Below are 20,806 nucleotides of genomic sequence, written 5' to 3'. Positions count from 1 at the left end.
AACAATAAATAATAAACAATAGGGCAATAAGTTGTGTCAGTCCAGGCTCTGGGTATTGAGGAATCTGACAGCTTGGGGGAAGAAACTGTTACATAGTCTGGTCGTGAGAGCCCGAATATTACAGTGCCTTTTCCCAGACAGCAGGAGGGAGAAGAGTTTGTATGAGGGGTGTGTGGGGTCCTTAATAATGCTGTTTGCTTTTCAGATGCAGCATTTAGTGTTATTGTCCATAATGGCAGGAAGAGAGACCCCAATGATCTTCTCAGCTGACCTCACTATGGGCTGCAGGGTCTCGCGATCCGAGATAGTGCAATTTCCGAACCAGGCAGTGATGCAGCTGCTCAGGATGCTCTCAATACATGTAGAATGTGATGAGGATGGGGGGTGGGAGATGAACTTTCCTCAGACTTCGCAGGAAGTAGAGACGCTGCTGGGCTTTCCTTGCTACGGAGCTAGTGTTGAGGGACCAGGTGAGATTCTCTGCCAGGTGAACAAGAAGAAATTTGGTGCTCTTAAAGATCTCTACCGAGGAGTCGTCAATTTTCAGCGGGGAGTGGTTGCTCCATGCCCTCCTGAAGTCAACAACCATCTCTTTCATTTTGTTCACATTCAGAGATAGTTTGTTGGTTCTGCACCAGTCCGTTAGCCGCTGCACCTCCTCTCTGTAAGCTGACTCGTCGTTCTTGCTGATGAGACCCACCACGGTCGTGTCATCGGCGAACTTGATGATGTGATTCGAGCTGTGTGTTGCAGCACAGTCATGGGTCAGCAGAGTGAACAGCAGTGGACTGAGCACACAGCCCTGGGGGGCCCCCATGCTCAGTGTGATGGTGTTGGAGATGCTGCCTCTGATCCAGACTGACTGAGGTCTCCCAGTCAAGAAGTCTAGTATCCAGTTGCCGAGGGAGGTATTCAGGCCCAGTAGGCTCAGCTTTCCAATCAGTTTCTGAGGGATGATTGTGTTGAATGCTGAACTGAAGTCTATGAACAGCATTTGAACGTACATGTCTTTTTTGTCCAGGTGGAGGATGATGGCAATGGCGTCATCTGTTGAGCAGAGGGTCCAGTGAGGGGGGGCAGCAGGGTCTTAATGTGCCTCATGACGAGCCTCTCAAAACACTTCATGATGATGGATGTGAGTGCAATGGGACGGTAGCTATTTAGGCAGAACTGAAGAAGTGGGGTGGTGGGGCGGGGGGAGGGATTCAGATTTCTAGATAATTGGGACCCCTTCTGGGGCAGGTGGGACCTGTACAAAAGGGACAGGTTGCGCTTGAATCTGAGGGGGACCAATATTCTTGTGGGCAGATTTACTAGAGCTGTTGGGAGTGGTTTAAACTAATATTGCAGAGGATGGGAAACAATATGATAGAGCTGAGGATGAGCGAGCAGGTTTACAAGTAGATGATGGGTGTAACGTGTGTTATATACCCCCAAAGTTCATTTTTTTCTGTGGACTGTCACTTTAAAACGCCAAGAGAATGAGACTTGACTTTTAGACATTGTTGAATTTCTGCTGACTGCAGTTGCTTGATTACTATGGTGAGAGAGGTGGAGTTATTTGATTGACAATGAATGTTTATGGTTTCTCGCGGTTTGTTTTGAATATACTAGGACACAGAGACACACGCAGTCAGAGTCAAGATGGATTCGGCCAATGGAAGACACCAGTGATTTGGTCGCTGGTTTAAATTTTCAGTAGCCCAAAGGGATGAGTTGAGATCGATCCAAAGTATTGATAAATGACTCTCACAAGTTGCTGCAACTAGAAGAAGATTGCAGCGAGGAGAGGAGAGGAAGGTTTGAAACAGAAGAAACCTAGTGACAAAGAGATCACTGTTTGGACTCTCTCTCCAAGTAGCCTGTGAGGGTGAGTTTGTTTCCATTTGGATACAAAAATGTGCTTGTCACAGAGTTAATCCGCAAGAGTGGGTTCTCTGGTGAGGGCAAAACATTTGTGAATACCACGTGCATGTTTACCCTTTGTCTGGGTGTGGTAGTTCATTGAAGAAAGGCACCCCTGTGGCAAATCACTGTTGGAGTTATTTCGTATGTCATGGAACTGGTTAAGTGGCTAACACATTGTGTGTGATTGGGGTAACCTTGTCGACCCTTGCCTGGATGGTGGTTCCCTTGGAAGATGGTCCCCTTTGTGATAAGCTACTATTGGTGATATTTCATGTGAGGATTTGGAGGACAACTGTAAGGTCGACGAAACCTGCTTGTTTGGATTACAAATCTCTCTCTCTCTCTTCAAATTCCACAGATTGAACTGAACAGAACTTTCTGACACATCATCGTAAGACTGTATCACTTACCACTACGCTTGAAGTAGTTTGGGGATTTATATATTTACACCTATATATACATAACACCGTTAACTCTTGGTTTACCTGGTCTAAGTTACTATATGATGTAGTTACTAATAAAATAGTGTTTTGTTAACAGCAAAACCAGACTCCAGGTGTGTTCTATTGCTGCTGATACTTTTACAAGGTTGCATGTAAGGAACACATGAATGTAAGGAAGGACAAGCCAATGATTGGGTATAAAAGCAGACAGAGCAAAGAGTCAAATTGTACCACAGAGGCAAAATTCAAAAGGGCGAAGAATGCAGCACTGAAGGCACTGACAGCAGACCAGACAAGGTCCCCTTTATTCCCACTCACCGGCTCCTGCCAGTCAGCCATTCCTTTATCCACGCCAGTGTATTTCCTGTAGCACCATAGGATTTTATCTTGTTGAGCAGTCTCATGTGATGTACCTTATCAAATGTCTTTTGAAAATCCAAGTCTTTTTAAAATTCACTGCCTCTCCTTCGTTCACCCTGCTGGTCACTTTCTCAAAGAACTCTTTTAAGAGATTTGTCAGGCAAGATTTCCCTTTACGGAAACCCTGCTGATTTTGACTTATTTTATCATTAGTCTCCAAGTACCCCAAAACCTCATCCTACATACAGACTCCAACACTTTCCCAACCACTGACGTTAGGCTAACTGGCCTCTAATTTCCTTCTTTTTGCTTTCCCCCCTTTCTTAAAGAGTGTAGTGACATTTCCTAGTCCTCTTGGACCATGCCAGGATCAAGTGATTCTTGAAAGACCATGACCAATGCATCCATTATCTCTTCAGCAAGACTCTGGAATGTAGTCCAACTGGTCCAGGTGAATTATCCACATTAAGACCTTTGAGTTTGCCTAGCACTTTTTCCAATGACACTCATTCCTGCTCCCTGACACTCACGAACCTCTGGCACACTGTTAGTGTCTTCCACAGTGAAGACAGATGCAAAGCACCCATTAAGTTTATCTGCCATCTGTTTCTGTCCCCCATTACTACCTCATCAGATACATTTTCCAGTGGTCCAATACCAACTCTCTCCCCCTTTTTACATTTTATATAACAGAAAAACTTTTAGTATCTTGCTTTATATTATTGGCTAGTCTGCCCTCATATTTCATACTTTTCCTTCTTATAGCTTTTTTAGTTGCCTTTTGTTGGGTTTTAAAAGTTTACCAATCATCCAACTTTCCACTTACTTTTGCTACCTAATATGCCCTTTCCTTGGCTTTAATGCAGTCCTTAACTTCCTTTGTAAGCCACGGTTGCCTACCCCTGCCATTTGAAAACTTCTTGATCTGAGGGACATATCTTTGCCTTGTGAACTATTCCCAGATACTTAAGTCATCTCTGCTCTGTCATCATCTCTGCCAGTATCCTTCTCCAAACCACCCTGGGAAGCTCCTCTCTCATCCCTCTCTAATTCCCTTTATTCCACTGCGATACTGATATGTGTGACTTGTACTTCTCCCTCTCAAATTATAGTATGAATTCAGTCATAATATGATCACTGCCTCCTAAAAGTTCCTTTGCATTAATCTCCAGAATAAGATCTGGGTTATTAGACAACACCCAATCTAGGATGGCTCTAAAAGGCCATCTCGTAGGCACTCTACAAATTCCCTCTATTGTGATTTGACACCAACCTGATTTTCTAATCTCCTTGCATATTGAAGTCCCCCATTACAATTGTATCATTACCTTTATTACGTGCCTTTTCCAGCTGCCTTTGCAAACTCGACCCCAGATCTTGACTACTATTTGGAGGCCTATGTATGATTCTCATAATGTTTTTTTTAATCCTTGCAGTTTCTAAACTCCACCCACAACAATTCAACATTCTCTGACCCTATGTCACCTCTTTCTAAATATGTAATTCTCTTAACAACAGAGTCGCATCACTGTCAATGCCTTCCTTCCCGTCCTTTCCTTTGATGTTAAGCCCCCACCTATGGTCTTCTTTCAGCCATGACTCAGTAACGCTCACAACATTATACCAATCAATCTCTAATTGCACCGCAAATTCATCCACCTTATTCCGAATAAAGTAAAAGCTTCTTTAAGGAGGCTATAAAAATTATAGATTTGCTGAGGAAAAGTTGTAAGACCATAACACATAGAAGAAGCATTAAGCTATTTGGCCCCATCAAGTCTGCTCCATCATTTCTTACCCTCCTCAGCCCCACTCCACGGCATTCTCCCCTTAACCTTTGAAGCAGTGTCCAATAAAGAACCTATTGAGCTCTGCCTTAAATATATCCATGGGAGGGGAGATTTAAGCGCACGATTTTGAATCAGTAAAGGCATTCTGAGTTCAGCTCTCTCCACCTCCGTGTGTTTCTTCAGTAGCACGTTGTGCGCGACTACATCTTTTATTCCCACTCTCTGTCTCCTACCAATTAGCCAATACTCTAACCTTACCAGTCACTTTCCTGTAATACCATGGACTCGTAACCTGGTAAGCAGACTCACGTGTGGCACCTTGTCAGACGCCTTCTGAAAGTCCAAATATACACCATCTATTGCATCTCCTTTATCTATCCTACTTGTAATCTCCTCAAAGAATTCCAACAGGTTCGTCAGGCAAGATTTTCCCTTAAGGAAACTATGCTGACTTTGTCCTATTTTCTCCTATATCACCAAGTATTCCATAAACTCATCCTTAACAATTGACTACAACATCTTCTCAACCACTGAGGTTAGGCTGATTGATCTAAAATTTTCTTTATGCTGCCTTCCTACTTCCTTAAAGAGTAGAGTGACATTTGCAGTTTTCCCAGTCCTCTGTCACCATGCCAGATTCCAATGATTTTTGAAAGATCATTACTAATGCCTCCACAATCTCTACCGCTACCTCTTTCAGAGCCGTAGGCAGCAGTTCATCTGGTCCAGGTGACTTATGTGCCCTTATGTCTTTCAGCTTTTTGAGCACCTTTCCCATGTAATAGTAACTGCACTCACTTCTCTTCTCTCACAACCTTCAACATCTGGTACACTGCCAGTGTCTTCCATAGTGAAGACTGATGCAAATTACTCATTTAGTCCATCTGCCATCTCCTTGTCACCTATTATTTGTCTGGCCTCATTTTCTAGGGGTCCTATACCCAATCTCATCTCTCTTTTTTATTACATATTTGAAAAAGCTTTTATTAAACACTTTGATATTGTCTGCTAGCTTGCTTTCATATTTCACCTTTCTCCTAATGATTCTTTTAGTTGCTCTCTGCAGGTTTTTAAAAGCTTCCCAATCATCCATCTTCCCACTAATTTTTGCTTTGTTGTATGCCCTCTCTTTTATTTTTACAATAGTTTTGACTTTCTTTGTCAGCCACAATTTTACTATTTTGCCATCTGAGTATTTTTTCATTTTCGGAATACATCTATCCTGCACCTTCCTCATTTTCCCCAGAAACTCACGCCATTTTGGACATTGAACCTGTAAACACTACCTCACTTTTTAATATGTATTATTTGTTTTTGCATGATTTTTAATCTATTTAATAAACATATACTGCAAAAGGATTTATTTTTCTTCTATATTATGTATTGCATTGAACTACTGCTGCTAAGTTAACAAATTTCACAACACATGCCTGTGATAATAAATCTGATTCTGATTACTGTTCTGCTGTCATCTCTGCCAGCATCTCCTTCTAACTAACTTTGACCATCTCTCTCTCATTCCACAATAATTTCCTTTGCTCCACTGAAATACTGTTACCTCAGACTTTATTTTCTTCCCTTCAAACAAGCTGAACTCAATCATATTGTGATCACTGTCTCCTAAGGATTCCTTCACCTTAAGCCCTCTGATTACCTTTGATTCATTACGTAACACCCAATCCAGTATAACTGATCCCCTAGTAGGCTCAACAACAAACTGCTCTAAAAAGCCATCTCATAGGCATTCCACAAACCCACTCTCTTGAGACCTATTGCCAACCTGATTTTCCCAGTCGATCTCAATGTTGTAATCTCCCATGACATGCCTTTTCTATTTCCCATTGTAATCTATGGTCCACATCCCAGCTACTGTTGGGAGGCCTGTATACAACTGCCATCAGTGTTATTTTACCCTTGCAGTTTCTTAACTCAACCCACAAGGATTCAACATCTTCTGATCCTACCTCACATCTTTCTACTAACTTGATGCCATTCTTTACCAGCAGAGCCACACCACCCCCTCTGTCTATCTTCCTATCCCTCTGATACAACATGTAACCTCAGACACTCAGCTTCCAACTACAACCATCCTTCAGCCATGATTCAGTGATGGTCACATCATACCTGCCAATCTGTAAAAGCGCAAAAGGATTATCCACTTTATTTCTTATATTCCATGCAATGACATTTATCATTTTGAGTGCTGTATTCGCTACCTTTTCTGATTCTGCATTCCTAATGCACTGATACTCACCCTATTGGATGCAATTTTGTCCTATCAGCTCCTGCCCTTCCTGACAGTCAGACTGCATGCTTTGCTTTTTTTAACATCCATGCTATCCGAGTCCCTTCACTCCAGTTCCCACACCCCTGCAAATTAGTGATGTTATGACCCCAGCCCCCTCCTTCCTGAGAATCGCAAGATCGCTATTAATTCGGGTCTTGGACCCAGGAAATGAGAGACAATGCAACAGATTTTGACCATTGTTTCTTGGAGACACCCTTGTGGATAGCGACTCTATACTACGTACCAGCTATCAGGGCTACATGGACACCCTCGGGCAATGTGGGGTGGGGATTGTATCACACTACCTTGATTGACATCTACAACTCTGCAAGTCAAGATAAAAAGGGGACTGCAGGAGGCAGTACCCCAGCGACGCACCAGAAGGAGACACCATCGCTCATCGCTCCCGTGATGACCGGAAGTTATTCGGGAGCCACGTGTGGTTCGATTCCCCTAGCCTAGGGAACGAGTGGCTGATAACACCGAAAAGGACTTCGAACTGACAACGGGGAACCCACGTTCCCAATTCAACGATTTGAGTCCAAAAGGCTGGCAAGTTTATTTTCTCACCAAAAATTCTCTCTCTCTCCAACACGTGAAACCCAGCGGTCCCCAAAAGGCTAAAAGCCTGCATGAACTCCAGAGACTTTGATATTTCCATCGGACAATATTTTTACCCCTAGACAAACGATAAAGCTACTTCTTATTGTTGATTATTACTATACCTGCGCTTTAGATTGAGTATTGATGACGTATATTATCTGAATGTTTGTATTAACCGTACTTTTGTGCCCCTTTATAAATAAAAACGTTTAAAAATAGTACCATCAGACTTCAGCGGACCTCTCTATCTTTGCTGGTAAGTGACCCAGTTACGGGGTACGTAACAGTGAAAACTCTCCCCAACAGCTCTAACAAACCTGCCTGCAAGAATATTGGTCCCCCTCGGGTTCAGGTGCAACCCATCACTTTTGTGCAGTTCATACCTTCCCCAGAAGAGATCCCATCGATCCAAGAACCTGAAGCCCTTACCCTCTACACCAGCTTCACAGCCACACATTAATCTTTAAAATTATCCTGTTTCTACCCTCATTGGTGCGTGGCACAGGCTGCAATCCAGAAATTACCAACCAACAACTGATTTTTTTTTTGAACCAGTAACAAGGAGGGTCAATTAGAACGGTTGGATTTTTCCCCAAGACCTTTGACAAGATCTTATATGGCAGGCAGATTAACAAAAAGTAAAATCACACACTATTCAAAGACACTTGCAAATGAGACTCAAAACTGTCTCAGTGGCGGCCAGTAAGGAACAGGATCTAAAGAATGCTTGTGTGACTGACTGTGTCAGTTCCTTGTTTTTTATTGTACAGTACTGTGCAAAAGCCTTAGGCACATATGATTAGCTAGAGTGCCTAAGACTTTTGCACTGTACTGCAGTAATTTTATGCATTGCATTGTACTGCTCCTGCAAAAAAAAAGCTCATGACATATGTGAGTGATGATAAACCAGATTCTGATATGGGTTTGCATTGTGAACTGAGAGTGGGAAGGGGGCAGTGAGAGGGGAATCATGCTTGGGAAAAAGGGAAGGGAGAGGGGCATAAGAGGAAGCACCAGAGAGACATTCTGTAATGATCAATAAACCAGTTGTTTGGAATCAAATGACCTTGCCTAGTGTCTCAGGGCTGGGTGTGCTGCATATGCCCCCACTCCCAACCCCTCCAGTCCTTCTCTGCCACCTGTCCCACACCACTCCAGCAGTACTCCATTTTCACCATTCCCAACATCATTTGTTCCCACAAACTCGCTATACAAATACAGTAAGACTTTTACACAGTACCATTGTCACACCTTGCTATCAGGTGCAGGTAAGCATGCCTGATATGGGTCACCAGTTGAAAAAAAAAGATGGTTAGCCAGAATAGCACCTTAGTACAAGGCGTTTTATATGGTGCCAGCTGAAAAAAATGCAAAAGCTGCCCAAAAGTTGTGAAGAAAAAATGTATTTACAAAAAAACATGAAAACAAACATGTACAAAAATTTACAAATATACAGAGGCTTTCTCCATGACACACTTTGTCTTTAACTTTCCAATATATCTATCTACTGTCAAATTCAATCTCTACACCACTCTAATAAAGCCAGATTTGAGGGTTTAAATCTGCCTCTGCCTGGCCTGGGAGGACCAGGAAATTCTACTGTTGGTCTGAGGGGAAGGATAATCACATAACCAGACCATAGTAATTATTTCAGATACAGATTTGGAGCATTTTAAACAGGGAGTCTAACAACCTTCAGTTTTATTCCACAACAAACATCTTAGTTTAAACCCATAGATCAGTGAGAATTAGCATTGCCAAACTGTTTTGTTGCAACTATACATATTAATAATTTCATTATTGGAAGCACAGTGACGATGAAACAAAATTTGGCTGTATGGTTGACAGTGAGGAGCTCAGCTTAGATTGCAGGAGGAATAGATTGTTTAATAAGTTAGACAAAAAAAAAGAAAATGGAATCCATTCCAAAGAATTAGGATAAGACATTTGAGAAGGATCAACAAAACAAGGGAATACACAATAAACTGAAGGACATTGAGTGGTGTGGAAGAACCAAGAGTCAGTGGAGTAAACATTCGTGGATCCTTAAAAGTTGGGGTCAAAAAGAAATATGTAACTTTCTTCATCAACTGAGGGGCTGAATAAAAGATCAAAAATATTCTACCCGCGTATGTAAGCCCAGCTAGGACTTAGATTGAGTATTGTGTATAGTACTAGGTCACAACGGTTGTGTAGAGGGTAACATACAGCACCAGTTCTGCCAGTCTTTAAGGAGTTTGTACATCCTCCCCCTGACTGTGTTTCCTCCAGGTGCACCTGTTTCCTCCCACACTTCAAAAAGTAAAGGTTAGTAGATCAGTTGGTCACATTGTACAATTGGGCAGCGTAGACTCATTGGGCCAGAAGGGCTTGTTACCATGATGCATCTCTAAAATACAAATAACAATACAAAGATGTGACCTCACAAGGGAGGGCACAAAGGAAACTTATGAGAATGGTTCCAGGATTGGAAAATTGCATTTAAGAAGAAATATTGCAAAGTTGGCATTAATTTCAATAGAACAGAGAAGTGCAGGCAGACACAATTGGGATGTATAAAATGATATCAGACTGAGAAGAAGTAAACAGGAAGGACTGATTTCCTTTCACAGAAGGGATGGAAACCATTAGATTTAAAGTAACTAATCAACTGGAATTTGAGGTGAGGAAAATTATTTTCCCCAGATGGCAGACGTTTAAAACATATGTGTAAGAGGGTGGTGGAAGCAGAAACATAGATCAATAAAACTTGGATGCGAACTTGAAGAGCTGTGACCTGTGGGTTCAAGAAACCAGCATACAAAGTAAAGATCAGACTGGGTGGCTCTCTTTAGACTGGCAAAGGCACGCTGAGTCCATTAAACTTCTGCAGTATACACTTTCTCTAATTCTGAGATGGTGATACCTGATTCGAAGACCCATTGCTCTCTCAAACTCCCAACCAGGATTTGAATGCTTATCCTCCCATTCACGCAGCAGCTCATAAAAGATGTCTCTGGAAGATAATGAATGAATGATGTTCTTCAATCTTAAAACATTCCTTTTGCACATTCTTTGACAGAGAGTAAATTTGATCATCTACAAATAGATTTACATCAAGAAACACATTTCAAGATAATTACAAAGATTTAACTTTGTAAGGCTAAGGGAATTGACAGTGCAGGATGGAGACTAAAACAATACTCAGAAATATATTATAGTAATTGATTATGGAAATCAAGAAAATCTTCATTAATCTAAGCAGAGCAGGACAGATGTTAAATTCACAATTATACATTAGCAAATAGCACAAATGTATTTGGTGTAAAGCTGATTACAGACACAGAGATAAATAAAAGTTCTGTTAAATAAAAGTAGTGGAAGGAGGTTCATATGGTGCATTTCAGCCAACAAAACCTATACACTCCAAATGGGCCATTTCAATATCTTTCAGATTCCATGTAATACTATTGAAGTTTAGTAATACTCTACATTTAGGCACTTTGCATTTTTATAATGCATTCTTATAGAACCTTATGCATACTTTAAAATATGGTACATTTTTTATTAAGTATTAATTTATTATAAATAAATACATAATTGTTTTTAAAATCTTTTAACAATACTTTTAACCATTTACTAAGGAAAGAAATGCGGCAAACAAATGACATCAACGAATTCTCGTGAGGCCAACACTCCATTTTCCCAATTCCTTTTCTTCCTCAGTATTTGCTCCAATGATGAAACTTTACACCCAGGTGTCTCTAAAATGGCTTTCTTCTTGAAAAACCAAGGTTTCTCTTCTAGTATAGTGGACAATGCCTTTGACCACATCTATTTCCTACATTTCTGTTCTCACACCCTTCACCTCCTAGAACCATCACCAGGAAGAAGAGTTCACAAGATTCCTACCTTCCATCTCATCAGTGTACACCTTCAATAGATCATCCTTCACAATGTCTGTCAGATTTCATCACCTTTCACTAGCTTTTCCATTGGTATTTTGAAAGGAATCTTTTCTTTGTGACTCCCTGGTCTGCTCTTCTATCCTCACCAAACATTCCCTGACCTATGACTCTTCCCTTCCTACCATGCAGGGACCCAAACATCCTTTCCAGATGAAGAAATGATTCACTTGAACTTTTGTCTAGTGAATTGCATCTGGTCTTAACATTTTGTGGAGGTCCTGTGTTCAGTCTGCAGGAATAATAAGCTTCAGCTGTTGCCTGAAACTAATTCTCCAACACAAACAAGAGAAAATCTGCAGATGCTGGAAATCCTCCATTAATTCTCCATTCCTCTCTGACCTTTTGCAATATAATAGAGAGACTCAAGCTTAAAGAGCATCATCTTCCATCTGGGCATACAGCTTTTGGACTCAAATTGAATTCCATTTCACTAGAAAACTTGCTCTCTGTATCAGAACTGGCCATTTTTGCTATGATACATGCATCTGTGAGATTGGTTCAGATTTCTATCTTCATAACCAAAACCCTGAACTGGTGCAATACCCCACAGTCCTACAATTTCAACATTCTTTTATGTGCTTTTCTTTATATTCTCACTCTCTATTCATTTCCAATATTCTATCGACTGAATGATCTCTACATTTATCATCCCCAAGACAACCAAGTCCTGACCTTATCTGCGATAATTCCTTTGTCACATCCATTCCTCCCCCATCTCTCTGCAACTAAAAATTAACTTGTTTTCTATCTTTGCCAGTTCTGAGAAATCTCAGACAGGAGTCATTAATTGTTTCTCCTTCCACAAATGTTGCCTGATGTTCTCAGTATTATCAGCATCTTCTGCTTTGAAATCATGATGCGATGTTTACATTATATTTATACAAGAAAACAATCTCTGTACCTTTGCTTCTTAAAATTTTGAAAGGCTCTGTCACTGGTAAAATTAGATCGATTGTCAGTTTCAGGCTCAAATGGAACAGATGGTATGACTGAAGGAACCACAAGTGAAACCTAAAAACAAGAAGTAGCTAACATTAAAATGATATGATTATACTCAACTGAACATTGTCAGAAACAGGCATCTGAAATATAGACACAAATCATTAAGGTTGTTTAATTGCCCGTAGCATGAAATATAGTGACAGTGAAGTAACTTGCTAACTTTTTTAAACATTTATCACAAGGCATTTTAACAAGTTTCTGTGTGACTTCCATGTAGAAAAGTTAAATCGTAGAGGCCCTCGTAAAGCTATCTGCTGCACTCTTGGACCATGGCAAAGTTCCAGAAGACTGGAAGATGGCCAATGTTGTCCCATTGTTCAAGAAGGGTAGCAAGGACAAGCCAGAACTACAGGCCAGTTAGCAGGAGTTCAGTTGTAGGGAAGTTATTGGAGGGATTTCTGAGGGACAAGGTCTACAGTCAAAGTCTAATCAGGAATAATCAGCATTGCTTTGTGCATGGAAGGTCATATAATACAAATCTCTTGGTTTTTCTAGAGGCAACTAAAGCAACAGAAGTAGGGCAGTGGATGTTGACCATCTAGATTTTAGTATATGAACAAGGTTCCACTTGGCAAGCTGATATGAAAGGTCAGATCACATGGATTTCATGAGGGGCTAGAGAGGTGGATTCAGAATTGGCTCGATAATAAATTTGAAGGTTGATTTACCTTGTGTCTGGCAGTGTGCCACAGGAATCAATATTAGGACTTCTTATTCATTTTTAAGTAAATAATTTGAATATGAATGTAGATAGAACAATTACCAAGTTTGCTGACAATATTAATTTAGGGATTCTTGTTGATAGTGTTATGAGTGATGAACAGACCTGATGGACAATGGGGTACAGAGTTAACCATCCCCCCCGAGAAACACGAACTATTACTGTTGCTATGCTGACCATGAGAAAGAGAGATGGAAAAACAAGCAAGAACATCGGCGACAGATAAGAGAGAGGGGGAAATTGCTGATTAACCGTATTGTGACTCCTTTTTGAATTATTTACTGTTTCGCTGCAAGGACAATAGTTTGCTCATAAACATTCCTCAGTGGACTGAAGGAGTGGCCTTACTTGATGGACACAGTCATTCAGCAGTGATGGATAGCTGAGTCCCCGTAGTAGGGATAAAAAGACAGGTCTGGAGAGACACCCTCCAGACACGCCAGTGGACACTGATTGAGTGTTGGAACCCACAAGAAAGGTGGGGGCTTCGAAGACCGAACCAGGAGGTCGGTCATTGAGGCTATCAGTGTTAAAGCAGGGCCGGTGGGGACTTGTGTGTGTGTCCATTCATGCCAGAGTGACGAGTCCACCACAGAAGAACAGTCTAGCAGAAGGACGGAGAGGTCATAACTGAATGACCACACCGATACGACGGATTAAGAAAGCAAAGAAAGGTTTGCCTGACTGTAGCTGTTACATCTCGTTCACTCTCTCTCTCTCTGATTACAAAACAACCATAACTACATCAGCACTCATGAACTGAACTTTATACTTTTCTATGACAATTTATTTACCCCTAGACATCGATAGAGCTTGTTTATTATTGATTATTATTATTCCAACACTTTTCGGTTTATTACTGCTAACTGGTTTTATATGTATATTTGCATTATTGATATGGTTTTGCTTATTTTTATTAATAAACACCTTTAGTATAGTACCACCAGACTCCAACGAATTCTTCTTTCTCTGCTGGTTAGACACCCAGTTACGGGGTATGTAACAATAGGAACCAGGTTACAATGAATTACAGATTATCTTGATTAGATAGGGAGATGGGTGGATGAGTGGCAAATGGATTTCAATTAGATAAGTGTGAGGCAACGTAACTTGGACAGTCAAACCAGAGCAGGACTGGTAGTATGAATGGTGGACACAAAGGGATCTGGGAGACCAAGTGCGCAGCTGACTGAAAGCTGCTGTGCAAGTAAACAAGGTGGTGAAGAAGGCATTTAGCGGGCTGGCCTTCATTAGTCAGTACATCAAGTTTAGGATTACGGACACTATGTTGCCGTTACGCAAATCATTGATAAAGCCACACCTGCAGTATTGTGTACAGTTTTGGTCACCATGTTATAGGAAAGATATTGTCAATCTAGAGTGGATGCAGAAGAAATTTATGTGGATGTTGCCTGGACTGGAGTGCCTGAGTTATAGGGAGAGGCTGACCACATTAGATCTTTAATCCCTGGAGCACAGGAGAATGAGGGGTGACCTCAGAAGTTTACAAAATTATGAGAGCTGTGGATAAGATCAGCCTGTTCCACAGAGTTGGGGTGGGGGGGGGGGGGGGGGTCCAAACCTAGATTTCACGAATGTAAGATAAGAGGGGAGAAATTTGAAAGAGATCTGACAAGTAACTTCTTCACCGAGAGTAGCGAGTACCTGGAATGAACTGCCAGAGGACGTGGAGGAGGAGGGTACAAATATAACATTTAAAAGGCATTTGGACAGGTACGTGGAAAGGAAGGGCTTGGAGGGTTATGGGCCAAATTCAGCAATTGGGATGGAGGATGCTGTGGTTGGCATGGACCCATTCTCCTAAAGGGCCCATTTCTGTGCTGGATTACTCTTTGAATCTAGTTTCCAAAAAAATAACCAGAGGATTTCAGAATTGTGGAGAACTGTCAGAAGAGGAGTTAAGACCAGCAATGAACAGCTCTGATCACAATGTGAGGCAAGCTTTGACAAGCCTGCATTCTTTAACAAACTTCTTCACTATCCATAACTCACAATTTTTGTGTCATATGCAATATTAGAAGCAAGAGACAAAGAGGCTGAAAAGTCAGAGTTAAGGAGATTGTTCGTTTCAGCTTCCTTCTATTTCACTCTCTATCCACATTCCTAATTATACCTCTCTCCTTTCCAACTGGGGCAGGCAGCATGTAGAATTATGTACTTTTGCAACAAGCCAGATTTCTTAAATAAAGAGGGCAACAATATAAAATCATTTGACAGTCCTTTTCATAACGTGAGGTATGTAGAATTGTGTACATTTGCAACAAGATATATTTCTCATAGACTACAGCAACATAAATGGCCTGTTTCTGTGCTGTAGTGTTCTATCACTCCATAAATATGGATAGGTACATGGATGGCAGAGTTATGGAGGGCTATACTCCATGTGCAGGTCAATAGGCCCAGGTGCAGGTCGATGGGACCAAGCAGATTCAAAGTCAAGGTAAAATTTATTACGAGAGTACATACATGTCGCAAACATACAACCCTGAAATTCTTTTCCTGTGGGCATACTTAACAAATCTATAGAACAATAACTGTAAGCAGGGCCAATGGGCAACAAACTGTGCAAATGCAAATATACAGTCGCAAAAAAAAGTTTGTGAATCCTTTGCAATTACCTGGTTCTCTGTATTAATTATTCATAAAATGTAAATTCACCATTTACGATATTCACCAAAGTCACAATAATAGACAAACACAATCTGCCTAAACTAATAACACACAAACAATTCTACTTCTTCTCGTCAATACTGTGTACATAATTTAAGGAATCACAGTCTAGGTCCAAAAAAGTACGTGAACCTCTGGATAACATCTTCTACAAAGCTATTTGGAGTCCGGTGTTCCAATCAATGAGATGAGATTGGAGGTATGGTTTGTAGAGGTGCCCTGCACTTTAAAAAAAGATACCCAAAGCCATGGTACTGACAGCCTGCTCTTCTCAAGAAAGATCTGTTTATGTGCACCATGCCTCAATCAAAACAACTTTCAGAGGACCTTAGAATAATTTCAGAGAGGAATAGATATTCATGAAGCTGGAAAAGGCTACAAAAGTATTCCTAATGACCTGAGTGTTCATCAATCCACAGTAAGAGAAATGGTCTACAAATAAGAGAAAATTCAGCACTGTCGCTACTCTCCCTAAGAGTGGGTGTCCTGCAAAGACAACACCAAGGGTACACCATGCAATTTTGAAGGAGGTGAAAAAGAACCCAAGGGTAACAGCAAAAGACTTGCAGAAATCTCTTAAGTCTCTGTTCATGTGTCCACTACAAGAAAAACACTAAACAAGAATAGTGTGCGTGGAAGGACACCACAGAGGAAATCACTGCTTTCCAAAAATAACATTGCTGCATGTCTCAAGTTTGCAAAAGACTGCCTAGATGTTTCGCAACACTTCTGGGACAATCTGGGACAAACACTTCTGCGGACAGATGAGACAAAAGTTGAATTTTTCAGCAGAAATGCACACAACTATGTTTGAAGGAAAAAGGGCACTGCACATCAACACCAAAACTTCATCCCAACTGTGAAGAACGGCAGAAGAAGCATCGTGGTTTCAGGCTGTTTGGCTGTCTCAGGGCTTGGACAGCTATAATTGTTGAGGGAACAATGAATTCAAAATTTTATCAAGGCATTTCACAGGAGAATATTAGGGTATCATCACCTGAAACTTAATAGAAATTTGATGATGCATCAAGACAATGATCCGAAACACAAGAGTAAATCAAAAGAATGGTTAAAAAAGAAGAAAATTCATGCTTTGGAATGGCCAAGTCAGAGTCCAGAACTTAACCCAATTGATTTGCTGTGGCATGACCTGAAAAGGGTTGTCCATGCAAGGTATCCCAGAAATACTGATGAACTGAAACATTTTTGTAAGGAGGAATGGTCCAAAGTTCCTCCTCACCATTGGGCAAGTCTGATCTGCAACTACAGGAAATCGGTGGAGGTAATTGCTGCTAAAGGAGGTTCTTTCAGTTATTAAATATTAAATACAAGGGTTCACATACTTCTTCCAGCCTGGACAGTGAATGATTGAACAATGTGTTCAACAACAACATGAAAAGTACAATAATTTGTGTGTTATTAGTTTAGGTCGATTTGTGTTTGTCTATTATTGTGACTTAGATGAAGATCAGACCACATTCTATGCGAAATTAATGTAGAAAGTAATTGCGAAAGGTTCATTAACTTTTTCTTGCAACTGTAAATAAACAGCAATAAATATTGAGCATGAAATAAGATAAAGAGTCCTTAAAGTTTCATTTGCGGGAACACCTGAAGTAGAATGAGTGTAGGTATCCACTTTTGTTCAAGAACCTGATGGTTGAGGGGTAGTAACTGTTCTCGAACCTGGTGGTGCGAATCCTTAGGCACTTGTACCTTCTACCTAATGGCAGCAGTAAGAAAAGAGCATGGCCTGGATGTGGGGGGGAAATCTGTGATGATATATGCTGCTTTTCTACAGTAATGTTTCATGTAGATGGAAGTGATTGGAAGGGTTTTACTCATGATGTACTGGGCCAAATCCAGTACCTTTTGTGGAATTTTCCACTCAAAGGCAGTAGTGTACCCATACCAGGCTGTAATGCAGTCAGTCAGCACAGTGTCTACCACACTTCTATACAAGTCTGCCAAGGGTTTTGATGACATGCCAAATCTCTGCAGACTCCTGAGGAAGTAGAGGCACTGTCATGCTTTCTTTGCATTTATACTCATATCATCAACTTCAGCATTGTGAGAGGTAGTGACATCAAGGATGTTCTCATCACCATGAGAGGTGCAGAGTACTGGACTGACCACCATATGATTGTGGCCAAGCTCCATATGGAAGTGCGACCCCCTTGCCACTGCAAAAACCCAATAAAAAGTGGCTAAATTGCAAATGACTGAGAAATACAGAAGCAAGAAGTGAGTTTTGACGCGTCCCAGCTGAGAAACTAAGGGAGCTGGAACCTTGGGTGAGTTCGGAAAATACCATGGAACAACAATGGACCTATATCAGCTCTGCACTCTATGAGGCAGCAGCCCAATTCATCGGCCATAACAGCAGGAACCACCAAGACTGGTTTGACAATAACTCAATGCACAAAGTACACCGGGCAACTTTAGATAACCCTTCATCCACTAGCATCAGGCAACATTGGCAGGCAGCTCAGAGGAAAGTGCAAAAGGCAATACGGGCCATACAAAATGAGGCTGGACTGAAAAGGCACATGAAATCCCGTCCTTTGCCGATAATAATGACATGCATTATTTTTACAATGCTGTCAAAACCATCTACCGCCCAATAAATCGATGCATTACTCCCCTGAAAACAGCAGATGATCCAACACTTCTGAAGAATCAGAATACCATTCTGTTGAGGTGGGCTGAGCATTTTAACACCCTGCTTAATCAGGTCTATAACGCAGACCCCACCATCCTGGATGAACTGCCTGAACTTCCTCCAATCCATGACCACAGTCTACCACCAACTTTCCAGGAGGTTCTATCAGCTGTCCATTCCCTTAAGAACAACCGGTCCCCTGGCACTGACAATATCCCTGCTGAGTTACTGAAGAACGGAGGGTACATGTGTATGCGCACCCCCTACCAGTACATCACCAAGGCCTGGACTGATCAGAACATCCCACAGCAATGGAGAAATGCAAACATCATTATCATTTGTAAGAACAAGGGTGACAAGGCCATCTGTGGCAATAGTAGGGGCATATAGTGCACTCCTTTCTGTTGCTGGAAAGGTCCTGGCTAAGGTGATGCTTCAGAGGCTCATCAGCAACATCACCAAGTCAACGCTGCCTGAATCGCAGTGTGCATTAAAGAGCACGATCGACATGGTCTCCACAGCCCGGCAGCTTCAGGAAAAGTGCCGGGAGCAACATCAGGAGTGTTTATGGCCTTTGTCGATCTCTCCAAAGCATTCGACACTGTGCAAAGAGAGCTCTTATGGGATGTCCTCCTCAGGTTTGGTTGTCCCAATAAATTTGTTAACATCCTCCGCCAGTTCCACAACGGGATGACTGCTCAGGTGACCATAGGACAAGAGTCCAAGCCCTTCCTTGTACGCACAGGGGTGAGGCAGGGGTTGTGTGCTAGCGCCAGTGCTCTTTAACATCTTCCTCTTGTCTGTTACCAAGATTCTCCACAATGAGATTGAAGACAGCAGCGGTGTGGCAGTGGACATCAGAATAGATAGCAACATCTTTGACATCAGGAGGCTCCACGCAACTACCACACTCCATAGAGAGCAGGTCTTGGAGCTGCAGTATGCAGGCGAGTGTGCTCTTGTAGCCCATACTCCGGAGGATCTTCAGACTGTCCTTGCTGTGGCGGTGAGAGCGTACAGCAGGATGGGCTGACTGTCAATACCACCAAGACAGAAGTGGTTTGCCAATGGAGTATCAGTGTTCCACCCATCCACCCTACCTGCCTTCACTGTTGGTGATGAAAAGCTGTCAGTAGTGCCATCTTTCAAATATCTGGGAGCATTCTCTCTGAGGATAGCGGCATTGACAACGACATCCAGAGCCGCATTACGACACGGAAACAGGCCATCTCGGCCCTTCTAGTCCGTGCCGAATGCTTACTCTCACCTAGTCCCACTGACCCGCACTCAGCCCATAACCCTCCATTCCTTTCATGTCCATATACTTATCCAATTTTACTTTAAATGACAATACCAAACCTGCCTCTACCACTTCTACTGGAAGCTCGTTCCACACAGCTACCACTCTCTGAGTAAAGAAATTCCCCCTCGTGTTACCCTTAAACTTTTGCCCCCAACTCTCAACTCATGTCCTCTTGTTTGAATCTCCCCTACTCTCAATGGAAAAAGCCTATCCATGTCAACTCTATCTATTCCCCTCATAATTTTAAATACCTCTATCAAGTCCCCCCTCAACCTTCTATGCTCCAAAGAATAAAGACCTAACTTGTTCAATCTTTCCCTGTAACTTAGGTGCTGAAACCCAGGTAACATTCTAGTAAATCTTCTCTATTTTGTTGACATGTTTCCTATAATTCGGTGACCAGAACTGTACACAATACTCCAAATTCGGCCTTACCAATGCCTTGTACAATTTTAACATTACATCCCAACTCCTATACTCAATGCTCTGATTTATAAAGGGCAACATACCAAAAGCTTTCTTCACCACCCTATCCACATGAGATTCCACCTTCAGGGAACTATGCACCATTATTCCTAGATCACTCTCTTCTACTGCATTCTTCAATGCCCTACCATTTACCATGTATGTCCTATTTGGATTATTACTACCAAAATGTAGCATTTCACACTTATCAGCATTAAACTCCATCTGCCATCGTTCAGCCCACTCTTCTAACTGGCCTAAATCTCTCTGCAAACTTTGAAAACCTACTTCATTATCCACAACGCCACCTACCTTAGTATCATCTGCATACTTGCTAATCCAATTTACCACCCCATCATCCAGATCATTAATGTACAAATGTCTGTATATGACAAACAACATTTGTCCCAATACAGATCCCTGAGGCACGCCACTAGTCACCGGCCTCCAACTTGACAAACAGTTATCCATCACTACTCTCTGGCATCTCCCATCCAGCCACTGTTGAATCCATTTTACTACTTCAATATTAATAACTAACAACTGAACCTTCCTAACTAACCTTCCGTGCGGAACCTTGTCAAAGGCCTTACTGAAGTCCATATAGACAACATCCACTGCTTT

General features: G+C 41.7%; 1 protein-coding gene across 2 annotated transcripts in view; it reads right to left on the bottom strand.

Annotated features, from left to right (window-relative positions):
- cdan1 (codanin 1) overlaps positions 1-20,806 on the bottom strand; it is a 217,538-nt gene that overhangs the window by 127,896 nt on the left and 68,836 nt on the right. For both annotated transcript variants that reach the window (XM_073040499.1, XM_073040500.1), the window contains exons 8-9: positions 12,240-12,349; positions 10,297-10,386 (exon numbers count right to left, since the gene is read on the bottom strand). In XM_073040499.1, coding sequence (XP_072896600.1) covers positions 10,297-10,386; positions 12,240-12,349 — 200 coding nt within the window. The remainder of the gene's footprint in view (positions 1-10,296; positions 10,387-12,239; positions 12,350-20,806) is intronic.

This window comes from Hemitrygon akajei, chromosome 3 (genome assembly GCF_048418815.1).
Source record: "Hemitrygon akajei chromosome 3, sHemAka1.3, whole genome shotgun sequence".
In the NCBI taxonomy this organism is placed as follows: Eukaryota; Metazoa; Chordata; class Chondrichthyes; order Myliobatiformes; family Dasyatidae; genus Hemitrygon; species Hemitrygon akajei.
This window is presented reverse-complemented; position numbering and strand designations above follow the sequence as displayed.